Source organism: Lampris incognitus, chromosome 11 (assembly GCF_029633865.1).
Source record: "Lampris incognitus isolate fLamInc1 chromosome 11, fLamInc1.hap2, whole genome shotgun sequence".
NCBI classification, from domain to species: Eukaryota; Metazoa; Chordata; class Actinopteri; order Lampriformes; family Lampridae; genus Lampris; species Lampris incognitus.
Window position 1 is genome coordinate 33255251 of NC_079221.1, and position 14506 is coordinate 33269756.

At 44.5% G+C, this 14506-nt stretch overlaps 1 protein-coding gene across 1 annotated transcript in view; it reads left to right on the forward strand.

Annotated features, from left to right (window-relative positions):
• pth2ra (parathyroid hormone 2 receptor a) overlaps positions 1–14506 on the forward strand; it is a 104226-nt gene that overhangs the window by 52939 nt on the left and 36781 nt on the right. Inside the window, exons 7-8 of the mRNA XM_056289757.1 lie at positions 5477–5571; positions 14197–14335. Of these exons, the coding sequence (XP_056145732.1) occupies positions 5477–5571; positions 14197–14335 (234 nt within the window). The remainder of the gene's footprint in view (positions 1–5476; positions 5572–14196; positions 14336–14506) is intronic.

Below are 14506 nucleotides of genomic sequence, written 5' to 3' on the forward strand. Positions count from 1 at the left end.
CCATACTAATCTTTGCCTCGAACTACCCAACTATGAGCAACAAGTCACTTGCCATAGCAGAGAAAACAAAACATTGGATCACTGCTACATCTCAATTTCAAATGCTTACCGTGCATTCCCGAGGGCGCCACTGGGAAAGTCCAACCACGCTGTGTTACTCCTCATCCCAAAATACAGACAAAAGCTTAAATCCATCAAGAAAACATAAAAATCTGTCAGGTCCTGGTCCATGGATGCCATTGAAACACTTCGAGGGGGTTTTGAACGCACTAATTGGAATATATTTAGTTCCACTTGCAAATCCCTCGATGAACTCACTGACACAGTGACATCATATATCAAGTTCTGCGAGAAAATGTTCATCCCTACCAAAACCGTGACATTTTACGGCAATAAAAAACCCTGGTTCTCCAAAGAATTACACCTTCTACACAAAGAAAAGAACTGGGCATACAAAAACGGAAACAGGGATCAGTATAGAGCAGCCAAGTGTAAGTTGTGTGCTGCAATAAGAAAAGCAAAGTCCAGCTACACAACAAAACTCAAAAACAATTCCCTTTCAGTAACTCCAGAGCAATATGGAAAACACTTAAGGAAATGACAGATTACAAAAAACACCCCTGTTCCCCTCCAGATAATGACCATAACCTCCCAAATAAATTAAATACGTTTTATGCAAGGTTTGAAAAACCTATTCCACCAGCCATCCCCCCTACTCCTTCTCCAATGCCACCCTTCTGCATCCAGGAGGATGAGGTGAGAGCAACATTCAAAAAGCTGAACATTAGGAAAGCAGCAGGGCCAGGCGGCATCAGTCCTGCTTTGTTTAGCCACTGTGCAGCACAATTGGCACCAATATTTTCCATCATATTTAATATCTCTTTAAGTCAATGTACAGTCCCACAGTGCTTCAAACTCTCTACCATCATTCCTGTGCCAAAGACCTCAAAGATCACCTGCCTCAATGACTTCAGACCAGTTGACCTAACTTCTGTGGCCATGAAAGCATTTGAGCGCATCATTTTGTCACACTTGAAATCTTGCATCTCTCCAGTGATGGACCCATATCAATTTGCCTATCTAGCCAACCAGTCTTTCGAGGATGCATTTAGCATAGCCCTGCACCATGCCCTACAAAACCTGGAATCACCAAATATCTACGCATGCATCCTGTTCATAGACTTTAGATCCGCCTTCAATTCCATCAACCCACTCAAACTCTTTACCATACTCTTGGATATGAACATTGACCCAGCCATATGCCACTGGATTTGGAGCTTCCTGTGGAACAGGCCACAGAGGTTGAAGATTAATAACCTAAACTCACACCCTCTTACCCTCAGTACAGGTGCTCCTCAGGGCTGTGTTCTCTCCCCTTGGCTCTTCTCACTTTACACCGCTCACCTCACATCCACTGACAGTTCTGTTAAAATAATAAAATACGCAGATGAAACAACCATGGTAGGCCTCATCTCCAACAATGATGAAACCCAGTACCACACTGAAGTAGACCAAGCTATCACTTGATGCTCAAACAACAATCCTCCGCTTAATACAGCCAAAACCCAAGAACTCATTATTGACTTCCGATGCATGCCGAATCCTAAAACACCCATACAAATGAACGGAGACCCCATCACCACCACCGACTCTTAAATTCCTTGGAACATACACTACCGTTCAAAAGTTTGGGATCACATTGAAATGTCCATATTTTTGAAGGAAAAGCACTGTACTTTTCAATGAAGATAACTTTAAACTAGTCTTAACTTTAAAGAAATACACTCTATACATTGCTAATGTGGTAAATGACTATTCTAGCTGCAAATGTCTGGTTTTTGGTGCAATATCTACATAGGTGTATAGAGGCCCATTTCAAGCAACTATCACTCCAGTGTTCTAATGGTACAATGTGTTTGCTCATTGGCTCAGAAGGCTAATTGATGATTAGAAAACCCTTGTGCAATCATGTTCACACATCTGAAAACAGTTTAGCTCGTTACAGAAGCTACAAAACTGACCTTCCTTTGAGCAGATTGAGTTTCTGGAGCATCACATTTGTGGGGTCAATTAAACGCTCAAAATGGCCAGAAAAAGAGAACTTTCATCTGAAACTCGACAGTCTATTCTTGTTCTTAGAAATGAAGGCTATTCCATGTGAGAAATTGCTAAGAAATTGAAGATTTCCTACACCGGTGTGTACTACTCCCTTCAGAGGACAGCACAAACAGGCTCTAACCAGAGTAGAAAAAGAAGTGGGAGGCCGCGTTGCACAACTGAGCAAGAAGATAAGTACATTAGAGTCTCTAGTTTGAGAAACAGACGCCTCACAGGTCCCCAACTGGCATCTTCATTAAATAGTACCCGCAAAACACCAGTGTCAACATCTACAGTGAAGAGGCGGCTGCGGGATTCTGGGCTTCAGGGCAGAGTGGCAAAGAAAAAGCCATATCTGAGACTGACCAATAAAAGAAAAAGATTAAGATGGGCAAAAGAACACAGACATTGGACAGAGGAAGACTGGAAAAAAGTGTTGTGGACGGATGAATCCAAGTTTGAGGTGTTTGGATCACAAAGAAGAACGTTTGTGAGACGCAGAACAAATGAAAAGATGCTGGAAGAATGCCTGACGCCATCTGTTAAGCATGGTGGAGGTAATGTGATGGTCTGGGGTTGCTTTGGTGCTGGTAAGGTGGGAGATTTGTACAGGGTAAAAGGGATTCCGAATAAGGAAGGCTATCACTCCATTTTGCAACGCCATGCCATACCCAGTGGACAGCGCTTGATTGGAGCCAATTTCATCCTACAACAGGACAATGACCCTAAACACACCTCCAAATTGTGCAAGAACTATTTAGAGCAGAAGCAGGCAGCTGGTATTCTATCGGTAATGGAGTGGCCAGCGCAGTCACCAGATCTGAACCCCATTGAGCTGTTGTGGGAGCAGCTTGACCGTATGGTACGCAAGAAGTGCCCATCCAACCAATCCAACTTGTGGGAGCTGCTTCTGGAAGCGTGGGGTGCAATTTCTCCAGATTACCTCAACAAATTAACAGCTAGAATGCCAAAGGTCTGCAATGCTGTAATTGCTGCAAATGGAGGATTCTTTGACGAAAGCAAAGTTTGATGTAAAAAAAATCTTATTTCAAATACAAATCATTATTTCTAACCTTGTCAATGTCTTGACTCTATTTTCTATTCATTTCACAACATATGGTGGTGAATAAGTGTGACTTTTCATGGAAAACACAAAATTGTTTGGGTGATCCCAAACTTTTGAACGGTAGTGTACATCAGAAATAACCTGAAATAGAAAACTAACACCGAACACATAATTGCAAAAGTTCAAGAATGACTTTCTTAGATAGCTTAAAAAATACCGGATCAAACATCAACTTCTCGTTCTGTTTTATTCAGCCATTATCGAGTCCATCATCACATCTTCTAATAAACATTCCAGCGATTGACCCAGAAGCCCAAAGCAGCCTTGAAGCTACTATAACATGTCAAGAAATCACTCAAGCTATTAACTCGATGCGAAGCGGCAAAGCAGCAGGGCCAAATGGGTTCCCCATAGGATTTTATGAATCTTTTTCTTCAAAATTATATCCAATCTTTTGCTCTGTGTACCAAGAAACACTACTGGAACAAAAGTTACCTGAAATGATGACACAGGCAATCATTTCGGTTCCATCAAAAAAAAGGAAGCAATCCATTAGACTGTGGTGCCTATTGGCCTATAAGCATTTTATGTTCTGACTATAAAATTCTCACCAAGATCCTCTCCCAATGCATTGAAACTGTGATTTCTACCATCATTGCACCTGACCAAACAGGCTTTATACCAGGTAGGCAATGTCTGGCCCCTCCCCTGGGACCAATTTGCCTTGGGAGACCATACCAGGAGCTATTGCGCCAGACAACACAGCTCCCAGGATCCCCGGAATACCCAAACCCTTCTACCCTGTTAAGGTGGTGATTCTCAGAGGAGTATCGGCATCAGTATCAGCAATGATGTGAATGTTGTACTGGGCCGCTGCAGTGAAGAAGGAGTTGAGCAGGAAGGCAAAGCTCTAAATTTACCAGTCAGTCTTCGTTTCAACCCTCACCCATGGTCATGAGCTTTCAGTAGTGGCCGAAAGGGTGAGATCTCGGATACAAGCAGCTGAAATGAGTTTCCTCTGTAGGGTGTCTGGGCTCAGACTTAGCGATAGGGTGAGGAGCTCAACCATCCAGAGGGAGCTCGGAGTAGAGCCACTGCTCCTTCACGTCAAAAGGAGGCAGTTGAGATGGTTTGGGCATCTGATTAGGATGCCTCCTGGGCGCCTTCCTTTGGAGGTGTTCCGGGCACATCCAAATGGGAGGAGAACCTGGGGTAGACCCAGAGCTTGCTGGAGGGACTACATGTCCAGTCTGACCTGGGAACGCCATGGGATCCCCCAGGGGAAGCTGGAGGGCGTTGCTGGGGAGAAAGACGTCTGGAGTGCCCTTAGCTTGCTGCCACTGCGACCTGAACCTGGAGAAGCGGCTGATGACGAGATGAGATTGAGAATCACTGAATGAAGAGTAAATAAACCCATTTCATCCCTCCATCATTGAATATCCTAAACTCAGGACATAAGGAGGGTGTGAAATATGGGGCTGTGTTGCACGTATTTGAATGAACTTTATGTATGAACATGTCTGTGCGATGCACTTTATGTCTGTTGTGGTACCGTGTTGTATGTATTGTTATGTGGCAGCCTTGATGCCCAAGACAAATTTCCCTAGGGAAATAAAGTAATCTTGAAAGACTTGAAATTAATTAATTATCCTTTGGCGACGCATTTTAATTAACCTCCACTTTCAAGACTGTCATAAGACCTGAAGATTACAAAAAATAAATAAATAAGTGGAGTTAAGCACGAATCAGATAGAAAGATAGAACCACAAGGAATATGTCTCCATTTCTGAAGTCAGATGTGTTTAACTGTGGAAGTTACTATCTTTGAGAATGATTTGGATGAGAGGGTCACTTTTGTAAAGGCAAACCATTTTGCAAAGCCTTCTCATGAACTTTGACAACGTGACATTTGTATATATACACAGAGTACTTGGAAAGTCACCTTTCATATCCGATGTGCCATCAAAATATTAATGAGATGGATTAGATTGAGTGTGTCATTTGTTAATTTTTTTTTCTTTTGAGGCAGTCATTATTTCTCATACTGACTTTCAAAAATTTGGCACATGAACTTTTTGTTCTAGATGTACATTACTGCCAGCTCTGAAACAGAAACCTGCCAGTAGCACTTAGTAATAATGCAACAGGAATACATCTGTTTTAGTAGAAAATACCTCACATGTAAATGGATATTTCGCTCATATTTTTTCAAGATTTCCAAGGCAGAAACTAATGAAGTAAAATGTCTGACTAAACACCTTCCATACACACAAATTTTAATAGCTGCCTTTCTACCCTTTTTTTCTGTTTCAGCTCAACTTTATCTTGTTCGTGAATATTGTGCGAGTGTTGGCCACCAAGATCAGAGAGACGAATGCAGGAAGATACGACACCAGGAAACAGTACAGGTTAGTTCTGGACTGACTGTATAAAGTAAACTAGCTGTTTATTTAACTCTCTAACAATTTCCAGCGGTACGGTGGCCCAGTGGTTAACGCTGTTGCCTCACAGCAAGAAGGTCCTGGGTTCGGAACCCCAGGCTGTCCCAGGTCCTTTCTGTGTTGCGTTTGCATGTTCTGCCCATGTTTGTGTGGGTTTCCTCCAGGTGCTCCGGTTTCCTCCCACCATCAAAAAGATTTGTACATATGTTGGGGTTATGTTAGGGTTGGATGGAGCGGGAGATTGACAGGTGGATTGGTGCAGCATCAGCAGTAATGTGGACGTTGTACCAGACCGTTGTGAAGAGGGAGCTGAGCCCGAAGGCAACGCTCTCAATTTACCAGTCAATCTTCATTCCAACCCTCACCTATGGTCATGAGTTTGGGTAGTGACCGAAAGGGTGAGATCGCAGCTACAAGTGGCTGAAATGAGTTTCCTCAGTAGGGTGTCTGGGCTCAGCCTTAAAGATAGGGTGAGGAGCTTGGACATCTGGAGGGAGCTTGGAGTAGAGCCGCTGCTCCTTCGCATTGAAAGGAGCCAGTTGAGTTGGTTCGGGCATCTCATTATGATGTCTCCTGGGCGCCTTCCTTTGGAGGTTTACCAGGCATGGCCAACTGGGAGGACACTCTGGGGTAGACCCAGAACTTGCTGGAGGGACTACATGTCCAATTTGGCCTGGGAACGCCTTGGGATCCCCCAGGGGGAGCTGGAGGGTGTTGCTGGGGAGAGGGATGTCTGGAGTGCTCTGCTTAGCTTGCTGTCACTGAGACCCTACCCCGGAGAAGTGGCTTAAGATGAATGAATGACTGAATGCTAGGGTTAATACTCCTGCCTGTGCCCCTGACCAAGGCAATGGAAAAAAGAACTGGAGTTGGTCCCTGGGCACTGCAGCTGCCCACTGCTCCGACACAATAGGATGGGTTAAATGCAGAGAAAATTCGTTGTAAGAATACAATTCATTATAACAATACAATGACAAAATAAAGGGGCTTTTTTCTACTAATAACAAGAAGCACTGGTAAGAAGAGTACAAGGCCGCTACATCTGTGTGCTGCCATTCAGCATGAGGTGCGCCGCCATTCATACTTCCGGATATCTGAACCCCTCACTCTAAGGCTGAGCCCTGACACCATATGGGGGAAACTCATTTTCAGCCACTTGTATCCACGATCTCACCTTTTCAGTCACTACCCAAAGCTCATGACCATAGGTGAGGATTGGAACGAAGGTTGACTGGTAAATTGAGAGCTTTGCCTTCTGGCTCAGCTCCCTCTTCACCACAATGGTCCAGTTCAATGTCCGCATTACTGCTGATGCTGCACCAATCTGCCTGTCAATCTCTGCTCCATCATCCTACCCTCCCTCGTGAACAACACCCCAAGATACTTGAACTCTTTCACTTGAGGCAACAACTCATCCCCAACCTGGAGGGAGCAATCCACCATTTTCCGGTAGAGAACCATGGCCTCAGACTTGGGGGTGCTGACTCTCATCCTGGCCATTTCACACTCAGCTGCAAACCGCCCCAGTGCGCGCAGGAGGTCGAGTTCTGATGAAGCCAACAAAACCACATCACCTGCGAAGACAGAGATGCAATTCTGAGGTTCCCGGACATTTCTCACCTTGGCTGCGCCTTGAGATCTTGTCCATGAATATCACAAACATCGTCAAAGAAGAGGGATAACCTTGGTGGAGTCCAACACCCATCGAAAACGTGTTTGACTTTGTGCTGAAAATACGGACACAGCTCTCACTTGGGTTACACAAGGACCGGATGGCTTGTAGCAACTGCCATTGTACCCCATACTCCCGCAGTACCCTCCACAGAGTGCCCTGGGGTACATGGTCGTAAGCCTTCTCCAAGTCCACAAAACACAGGTAGACTGGTTGGTCAAATTCCCATGTCCCCCTCAGCACTTTTGCAAGGGTAAAGAGTAGGTCCGTTGTTCCACGACCAGGATGGAATCCACATTGTTCCTCCTGGATCCGATGTTTGACAATAAGTCGGAGCCTCCTTTCCAGCATCCTAGAGTAGATTTTCACAGGGAGGCTGAGCAGTGTGATGTCTTGATAATTGGAGCACACCCTCCGGTCCAGTTATATATATAATGTTGTTTAAAGAAACACTCAATGGTAGGAAAAGTGCTCAACAAATAAGGAGCAAAATAATCCTGGATTTTCTATATTTATATTTTGTACTGTGTCATAAAGTACAAGATGGCTTGTACTGTCTCAAATAATTTACTTGACTCACTGGATTATAGAGGACAGCAACGTACACATTTTGGACAGAGAAGATAGATGGTTTGAAAGAGGGGTGAAAGAAGCCATCTATGTGAAACTGGAAAAACCATCCCTCAACAGAGGAGGAGGTCTGCAACACCACCTATCTCCCACTTACAATGCCGTCCTTTCATCTCCACCCAGGAGACTCAAGAAGCCTAGCCTCCAAGGACAACAGTCGGCCACTAACGGCTCCAATGACTCTCATGACCACTGAACAATGAAGTCGAAACTAACACCCCCAATGACCGTCGCTGCTAAACAAATGCAAATCAATAGCTCCGATGGCGACGGGACCGGCTGGACATCGGAGCACAGGAGAGCCACGCATATCAATAGCTCCGATAACGACGGGCGCGGCCATAACATCGGTACACAAAAGAGCCACTCATATCTATGGCTCTGTTAGCGACGGGCGTTGGTAAACATCAGATCACAAAGAGCCACGCATATCAATAGCTCTGACAACGACTCCTAGGGGATCCAAAGGAGTTGAATCAAGTGCAACTGGACCTGGTATATATCCGTGAAGACGTTTCGCCTCTCATCCAAGAGGCTTCCTCATTTCATGCCTTTCTGACTAGACCAAGCTAGTCTGACTAGATAACCATGACCTGGATGAATGAGAACATTCACAGACACTCCTAGAGAATAAATTCTGAGTCTCATCACCAGCCAGTCAGACTAGCTTGGTCTAGTCAGAAAGGCACGAACTGAGGAAGCCTCTTGGATGAGAGGCGAAACGTCTTCACGGATATGTACACCAAGTCCAGTTGCACTTGATTCAACTCCTTTGGAGATATATATATATATATATATATATATATATATATATATATATATATATATATATATACAGCTGATGATTGATTACTTATGGTATGAAACAGGCTTGTATTGTCTCATAAATAATTTACTTGACTCACTAGATTTTATATATGGGCAGCACAGCGACACAGTGGTTAGCATGGTTGCCTCACAGCAAAAAGGTCCTGGGTTCGAGCCCCGGGGTAGTCCAACCGTGGGGGTTGTCCCAGGTTGTCCTCTATGTGGAGCATGCATGTTCTCCCCGTGTCTGCGTGGGTTTCCTCCGGGTGCTCCGGTTTCCTCCCACAGTCCAAAGACTTGTAGGTCAGGTGACTCGGCCATACTAAATTGTCCCTTGGTATGAATGTGTGTGTGTGTGTGTGTGTGTGTGTCATCTGTAACCAGGTTAAGATTAATGTTTTTATTTTATTTTGTTTGAGTATGAAATATCACCAAATCCTGTCTGTGTGCTGTTATTTGTTTACTACATTTTATTTTATGTCATTTTTTACTTTTATGTAGGTTTTACAACGACCGTCATATACGTGTACTGTCGCTTTAAGAGAGATGTCTTGTGGGTACACGGAAGAGGGAACGCGGGAGAGGCCATTTTTGTTTTGTGGGAGGAGTCTCAAGCAGCAATCGAGCCGTGCCACGCGTGTTTCTTACCGTAGGACAGTTTTGCTGGTTGAGGAGAACGTAACTTTGAGTATCCCTGTAAGAAGATACTGCAAGCTGTGGGATAAAATACTTGTTTATCCTTTCTTACATCGGAGTCCCGTGGACGGTTTCTCCTTCTAACGCACACGAGTGAAGTCCGGGCAGTGGTTGAACTTCGACCCCCACGTCCGTAAGAAACACCGCTCCCGCTGGAGGACTGGACGTTTGTCGAAGAGTTTGAAACCAAAATAAATGGCAAGGTGGGCCAAATAGAGTCCTGTGTGTCCCCCCTCCTTCTTTGATCATGATGATGATGATGATGATGATGAGAAACTGAGGGCCCCCCACAACACCTGGGGCCCCACCGAAAATAGAACACAACGCAGAGCTAATGATGAGAGTGACGGGCGTGCAGCAGGCTGACCAGCATAGAACAGCATAGGACTGCCCCCGTTACACATCCATGTGATGGCCTGTCCAGGGTGTCTCACCGCCTGCCACCCAACAACTGATGGGATAGGCTCCAGCATCCCCACAACCCTGAGAACAGGATAAGTGGTTTGGATAATACTTTATTCATCCCCGAGGGGAAATTGGGTTCTCTTACAGACACTCATGCTCTAATAATTAGAAATAAGAACAAAATATATCAACAAGCATGGTGCACATAACACCCTATCTATACTGCACTACCGCAGCACACAACAAGCAGTCTGAGGGAGGAGTTAAGTTTGATGGCCACAGGCAGGAATTACCTCCTGTGGCGCTCTGTGGTGCTTTTCGGCAGAGTCTATTACTAAAAGTAATAATGGATATATGTGTGTGCGTGCGTGTGTCTGTGTGTGTGTGTGGACCTTGCTTGTGAGCGTGTTAACTAGTTTTTCCTCCTTTCTCAGGTGCATGTGCATGTGTGAGAGAGAGACGAAGTCCCCGCTACACTGTTTAAAAGAACAATCACAATAGTCCGATATATTTAACAAGTGTTAATGTTTGAGTTTATGCTAGTTGTCTGTTTTACTTTTTGATATGTTTTGCATTCCCTCTCCTTACAGTTTCTTGTTTCTTCTGACAAGTCTGACATGTCTTAGACATTGTTTTAAACATGAATGCCTCTGAAATGTCAATCCCTCTCTGATAAGTTATGACTGGAGATTTTCGTCTTGGTCAAACAGGAGCCTCAATTTATTTATTTTTTTAATAAATCTGTGTCTGCCCCTTTTGATATGCAAAGCCCCATGTGATTAACTGACATGCTGCAGACTGCACAATAACCTCACACACACACACACACACACACACAACTACAGAACACTTGCAGAGTATGCAAACAAAAAGAAATAATGTATTCCAATGTTTGCACCTGGGCAATTATTAAGGTTATTATTCACAGGGTGAACAGACATAAATATGGCAGATAAAGGCCATCATCATTATAGTGTATATTTGCTGTCATTCTGAATGCTTTAAGCGGGGGTAAACAACGTATTATTCAGAAACGTTGATAGTAATCATGCTTTGGCAGCTGACATAAAGAGATGCCACATATCTCTGCCAGCTGGTTTCAGAATAATCATTAAAATAGATGGGTCTCTGCTCATGAACCACAGGCCAAATAGAGATTCAATTTAATAATCTGTGATGTCATCAAATTCTGGAGGTGACATTGAACCGTCACACTTTGGTATGACTTTGGCACTTTTGAACCATCTGCAGTTGTCTGAACAAACCATATTGTTTGTAAATGTAATGTTGTTAGTGTAATAATGTAGCGTTATTAGAACGTTATTAATGCCCACTTGAATACCGTGAGATAGCTTTCACAACTACATTGGTGGGGGGACTGTGCCAACTTTTAAAAACTTTGACAGGAGTGAAGGGCGCTTTTTGGACTTACTGAGGGTTAGGAATTAGGTTTGGGTTTTACCTTAAGAAATGGCTAAAAATATGGGGTCTTGGACAAAGTTCAAGTGGACCACAGCGCGAGCTGTTTCTTGTGTGAAAGTAGTTTCAATAAGGCCTGACCATACCGTACCATAAATCTAAATGAGGTTAATTTCACTCATATCATAATTTCCTTGTTTTAGGTTGGACTTTATTAATTCCAGGTTGTATTTCTTAAGGAAACGTAAATCCTTTAAGGTCAGACATGTAACGGGGGCAGTCCTATGCTGTTCTATGCTGGTCAGCCTCCTGCACGCCCGTCACTCTCATCATTAGCTCTGCGTTGTGTTCTAGTTGGGTGGGGCCCCAGGTGTTGTTGGGGGGGGCCCTCAGTCTCTCATCATCATCATTATGATCATGGAAGGAGGGGGGGGACACACACAGGACTCCATTTGGCCCACCTCGCCATTTATTTTCTTGCGGTTTCAAACCCTTCGACAAACGACCAGTCCTCCAGCTGGAGCGGTGTTTCTTACGGACGTGGGGGTTGAAGCTCAACCACTGCCCGGACTTCACTCGTGTGCGTTAGAAGGAGAAACCGTCCACGGGACTCCGATGTAAGAAAGGATAAACAAGTATTTTATCCCACAGCATCTTCTTACAGGGATACTCAAGGTTACGTTCTCCTCAACCAGCAAAACTGTGCTACGGTAAGAAACACGCGTGGCTCGGCTCGGTCGCTGCTTGAGCTCCCCTCCACAAAACAAAAATGCCCTCTCCCGCGTTCCCTCTTCCGTGTACCCACAAGACATCTCTCTTAAAGCGACAGTACAGGTATATGATGGTCGTTATAAAACATACATAAAAGTAAATAATGACATAAAATAAAATGTAGTAAACACAAATAACAACACACAGACAGGATTTGGTGATATTTCATAGCCCAACAAAATAAATAAAAACATTAATTTTAACCTGGTTACAGACGCAACCGCCTATTTTTTTTTTAATCAAAGTATCTTGGCCAGTGTCCTTTTTTACGCTGTGGTTTGCTGGAACTTGATCTACTCGCCCTACCGGATGTGCTCGGGGTCCTGCGACTACAGATGACATCACTACTTCACGCATTATGATTGGGTAGGGGCTAGTTCAGTTTAGGAACAGCTGGAAACAGTAGATTGACGTTAGACGCAGCTCGGGCCTTCAGCCCTCACGCGCGTTCGCTCGTTCAGGAACCCCCCCCTTACTGAGCCTGTGTCCGCGCCCCTTGGACGCAGCTCGGGCCTTCGGCCCTCGCGCCTTTACTAACAAACTCTACGTCAATGTGGATTGTAAAAAACACACAGCTAAGTAACTATTGTAGCGAATTCGGGGGGCAACCACAGGAACCGCCGCGGCCGGGACACGAACCCGTATCGCCTGCACCGCTGGAGACATCGCTAACCGCTCGACTAGAAGGTCGGATCCGTTAGCCAAGGGCCAACGTGTCCACTTATCCATGCACGTTACACTATAAAGCCAGCGTTAAACAACATAATCCGTGACATCATATGTAGTCGAAGGACCCCGAGTCGATATTGTACCCGAGCAGAAATGGAACCCACACCGGCCGTTTGACACCAGAAACGAGAGCCCGCTCGGGGCTCGCCTTCCCGCCTCACCAGGTTAAGTGAACAAACGATATGAGCGTTTCTCCTCCCTCTGAACGCTTTATTATTTCCACTTTTGTTTCAATCGTGATCCCGTGATCCTTTTCCTTTTCTTCGATGCATCGCCATCACTTGCATCAGATTTACGTTTTGAAGCCATGATTACGAGGGTAAACACACGAAAAATTTACGTCAAAACACAACGCACACAATTTCTACGCGATCCGACTTACAATGGCGACGACGGCGTGGCGTTGTTCTCCCTCGGGCTGACGAACCGCCTAAAACGCGGAGTGTTTTGAGCGTCGCGAACAGTAGTCCGTCCGTTCGTTAGTACAAACCATTGTCTGTAACTCGATTTTTTAAAATAATAGGCTTTACGGAGGTCGGTTCGTAAGTACGGGCGTTCATAAATTGGGCATTCACAGCAAGTGTACAAGAGGCTGTGTTGTCGCTGTTTGTGATACAGAAAACTGTTGAGGTTCCTACTTATAGCCCTCCAGAAAAGTCACGTGGATGCTCTGTGTGTTCCATGTACAGAGCTGACTACCTCAGATCACGATGACCAGTTGTTCTCTGCTGTTTGTAATCTTTTTCTTTGATTTTAGTATTATTATTATTAATATTTTATCTCCTGGACAGGGCCGTCTTAACTCATGGGCACGCTGGGCAGTTGCTAGAGGGCCCCATTCTAATCTATGTATGTTGTGACTTGCTATCAATAAATAAATACTACAGCGAATACGGGGGGCAGTGTGGGAAACCGTCGCCACAGCTGGGGCGCGAACCCGTGTCTCCCAGTCCGCAAGTGACAACGTTAACCAGTCGACTAGAGGGTCCGGCCCGTTAACCAAGGGCCAACGTTTCTACTTATCCATTCACATTACAATACTATACAAAACTATAAATATTTGTTATTGGAAAATGCATATTTAGCATGTGTTTTACTAAAGATAATGAGCAATATTAATGTTAATTTTTATAATAACAAATGCACATTGGCGTCTGATTTAGTATCATGGTCACCTCTGCAACCACATGTGCATGTATGTGTACATATCTCACGCGCTACATAACGTAAAAGCGTATATGTTATCACTCCAACTCACTTGACAGTTAATAGCAATGATATTGGTTATATTTTTATACCATTGGTTATTAGAGATTGAATCTGAGGTAGGGGCCCCAGTGCACTGCTTTGCCCGGGGGCCTATAATACTATTAAGACGGCCCTGCTCCTGGAGCTAGCTGAGTCCATAGTTGCTTTATGGTGTTGGAAATGTTACCGTGTGTGTGTGTTTGTGATGCCCACAGGAAGCTTGCCAAGTCCACCTTTGTGCTGGTTCTGGTGTTCGGGGTCCACTACATCATCTTTGTGGGATTGCCACACACATTCAAAGGACCAAGCTGGGAGGTCCGCATGTATTGCGAACTCTTCTTTAACTCTTTCCAGGTACAGTCATATTGCTAGTTTTGCACAGATCCTCCTTGCTTTAGGCTTCAGTTCTCTCAGTAGGTCCATGATCAGTGAAGTTCTAACCCATCTATGTCCCATTAGATTTTACTGTTTTTCTTTATTTTTTCTTTTAATCAGGAAGTCTCCTTGCGATTAAAATTTTAATTT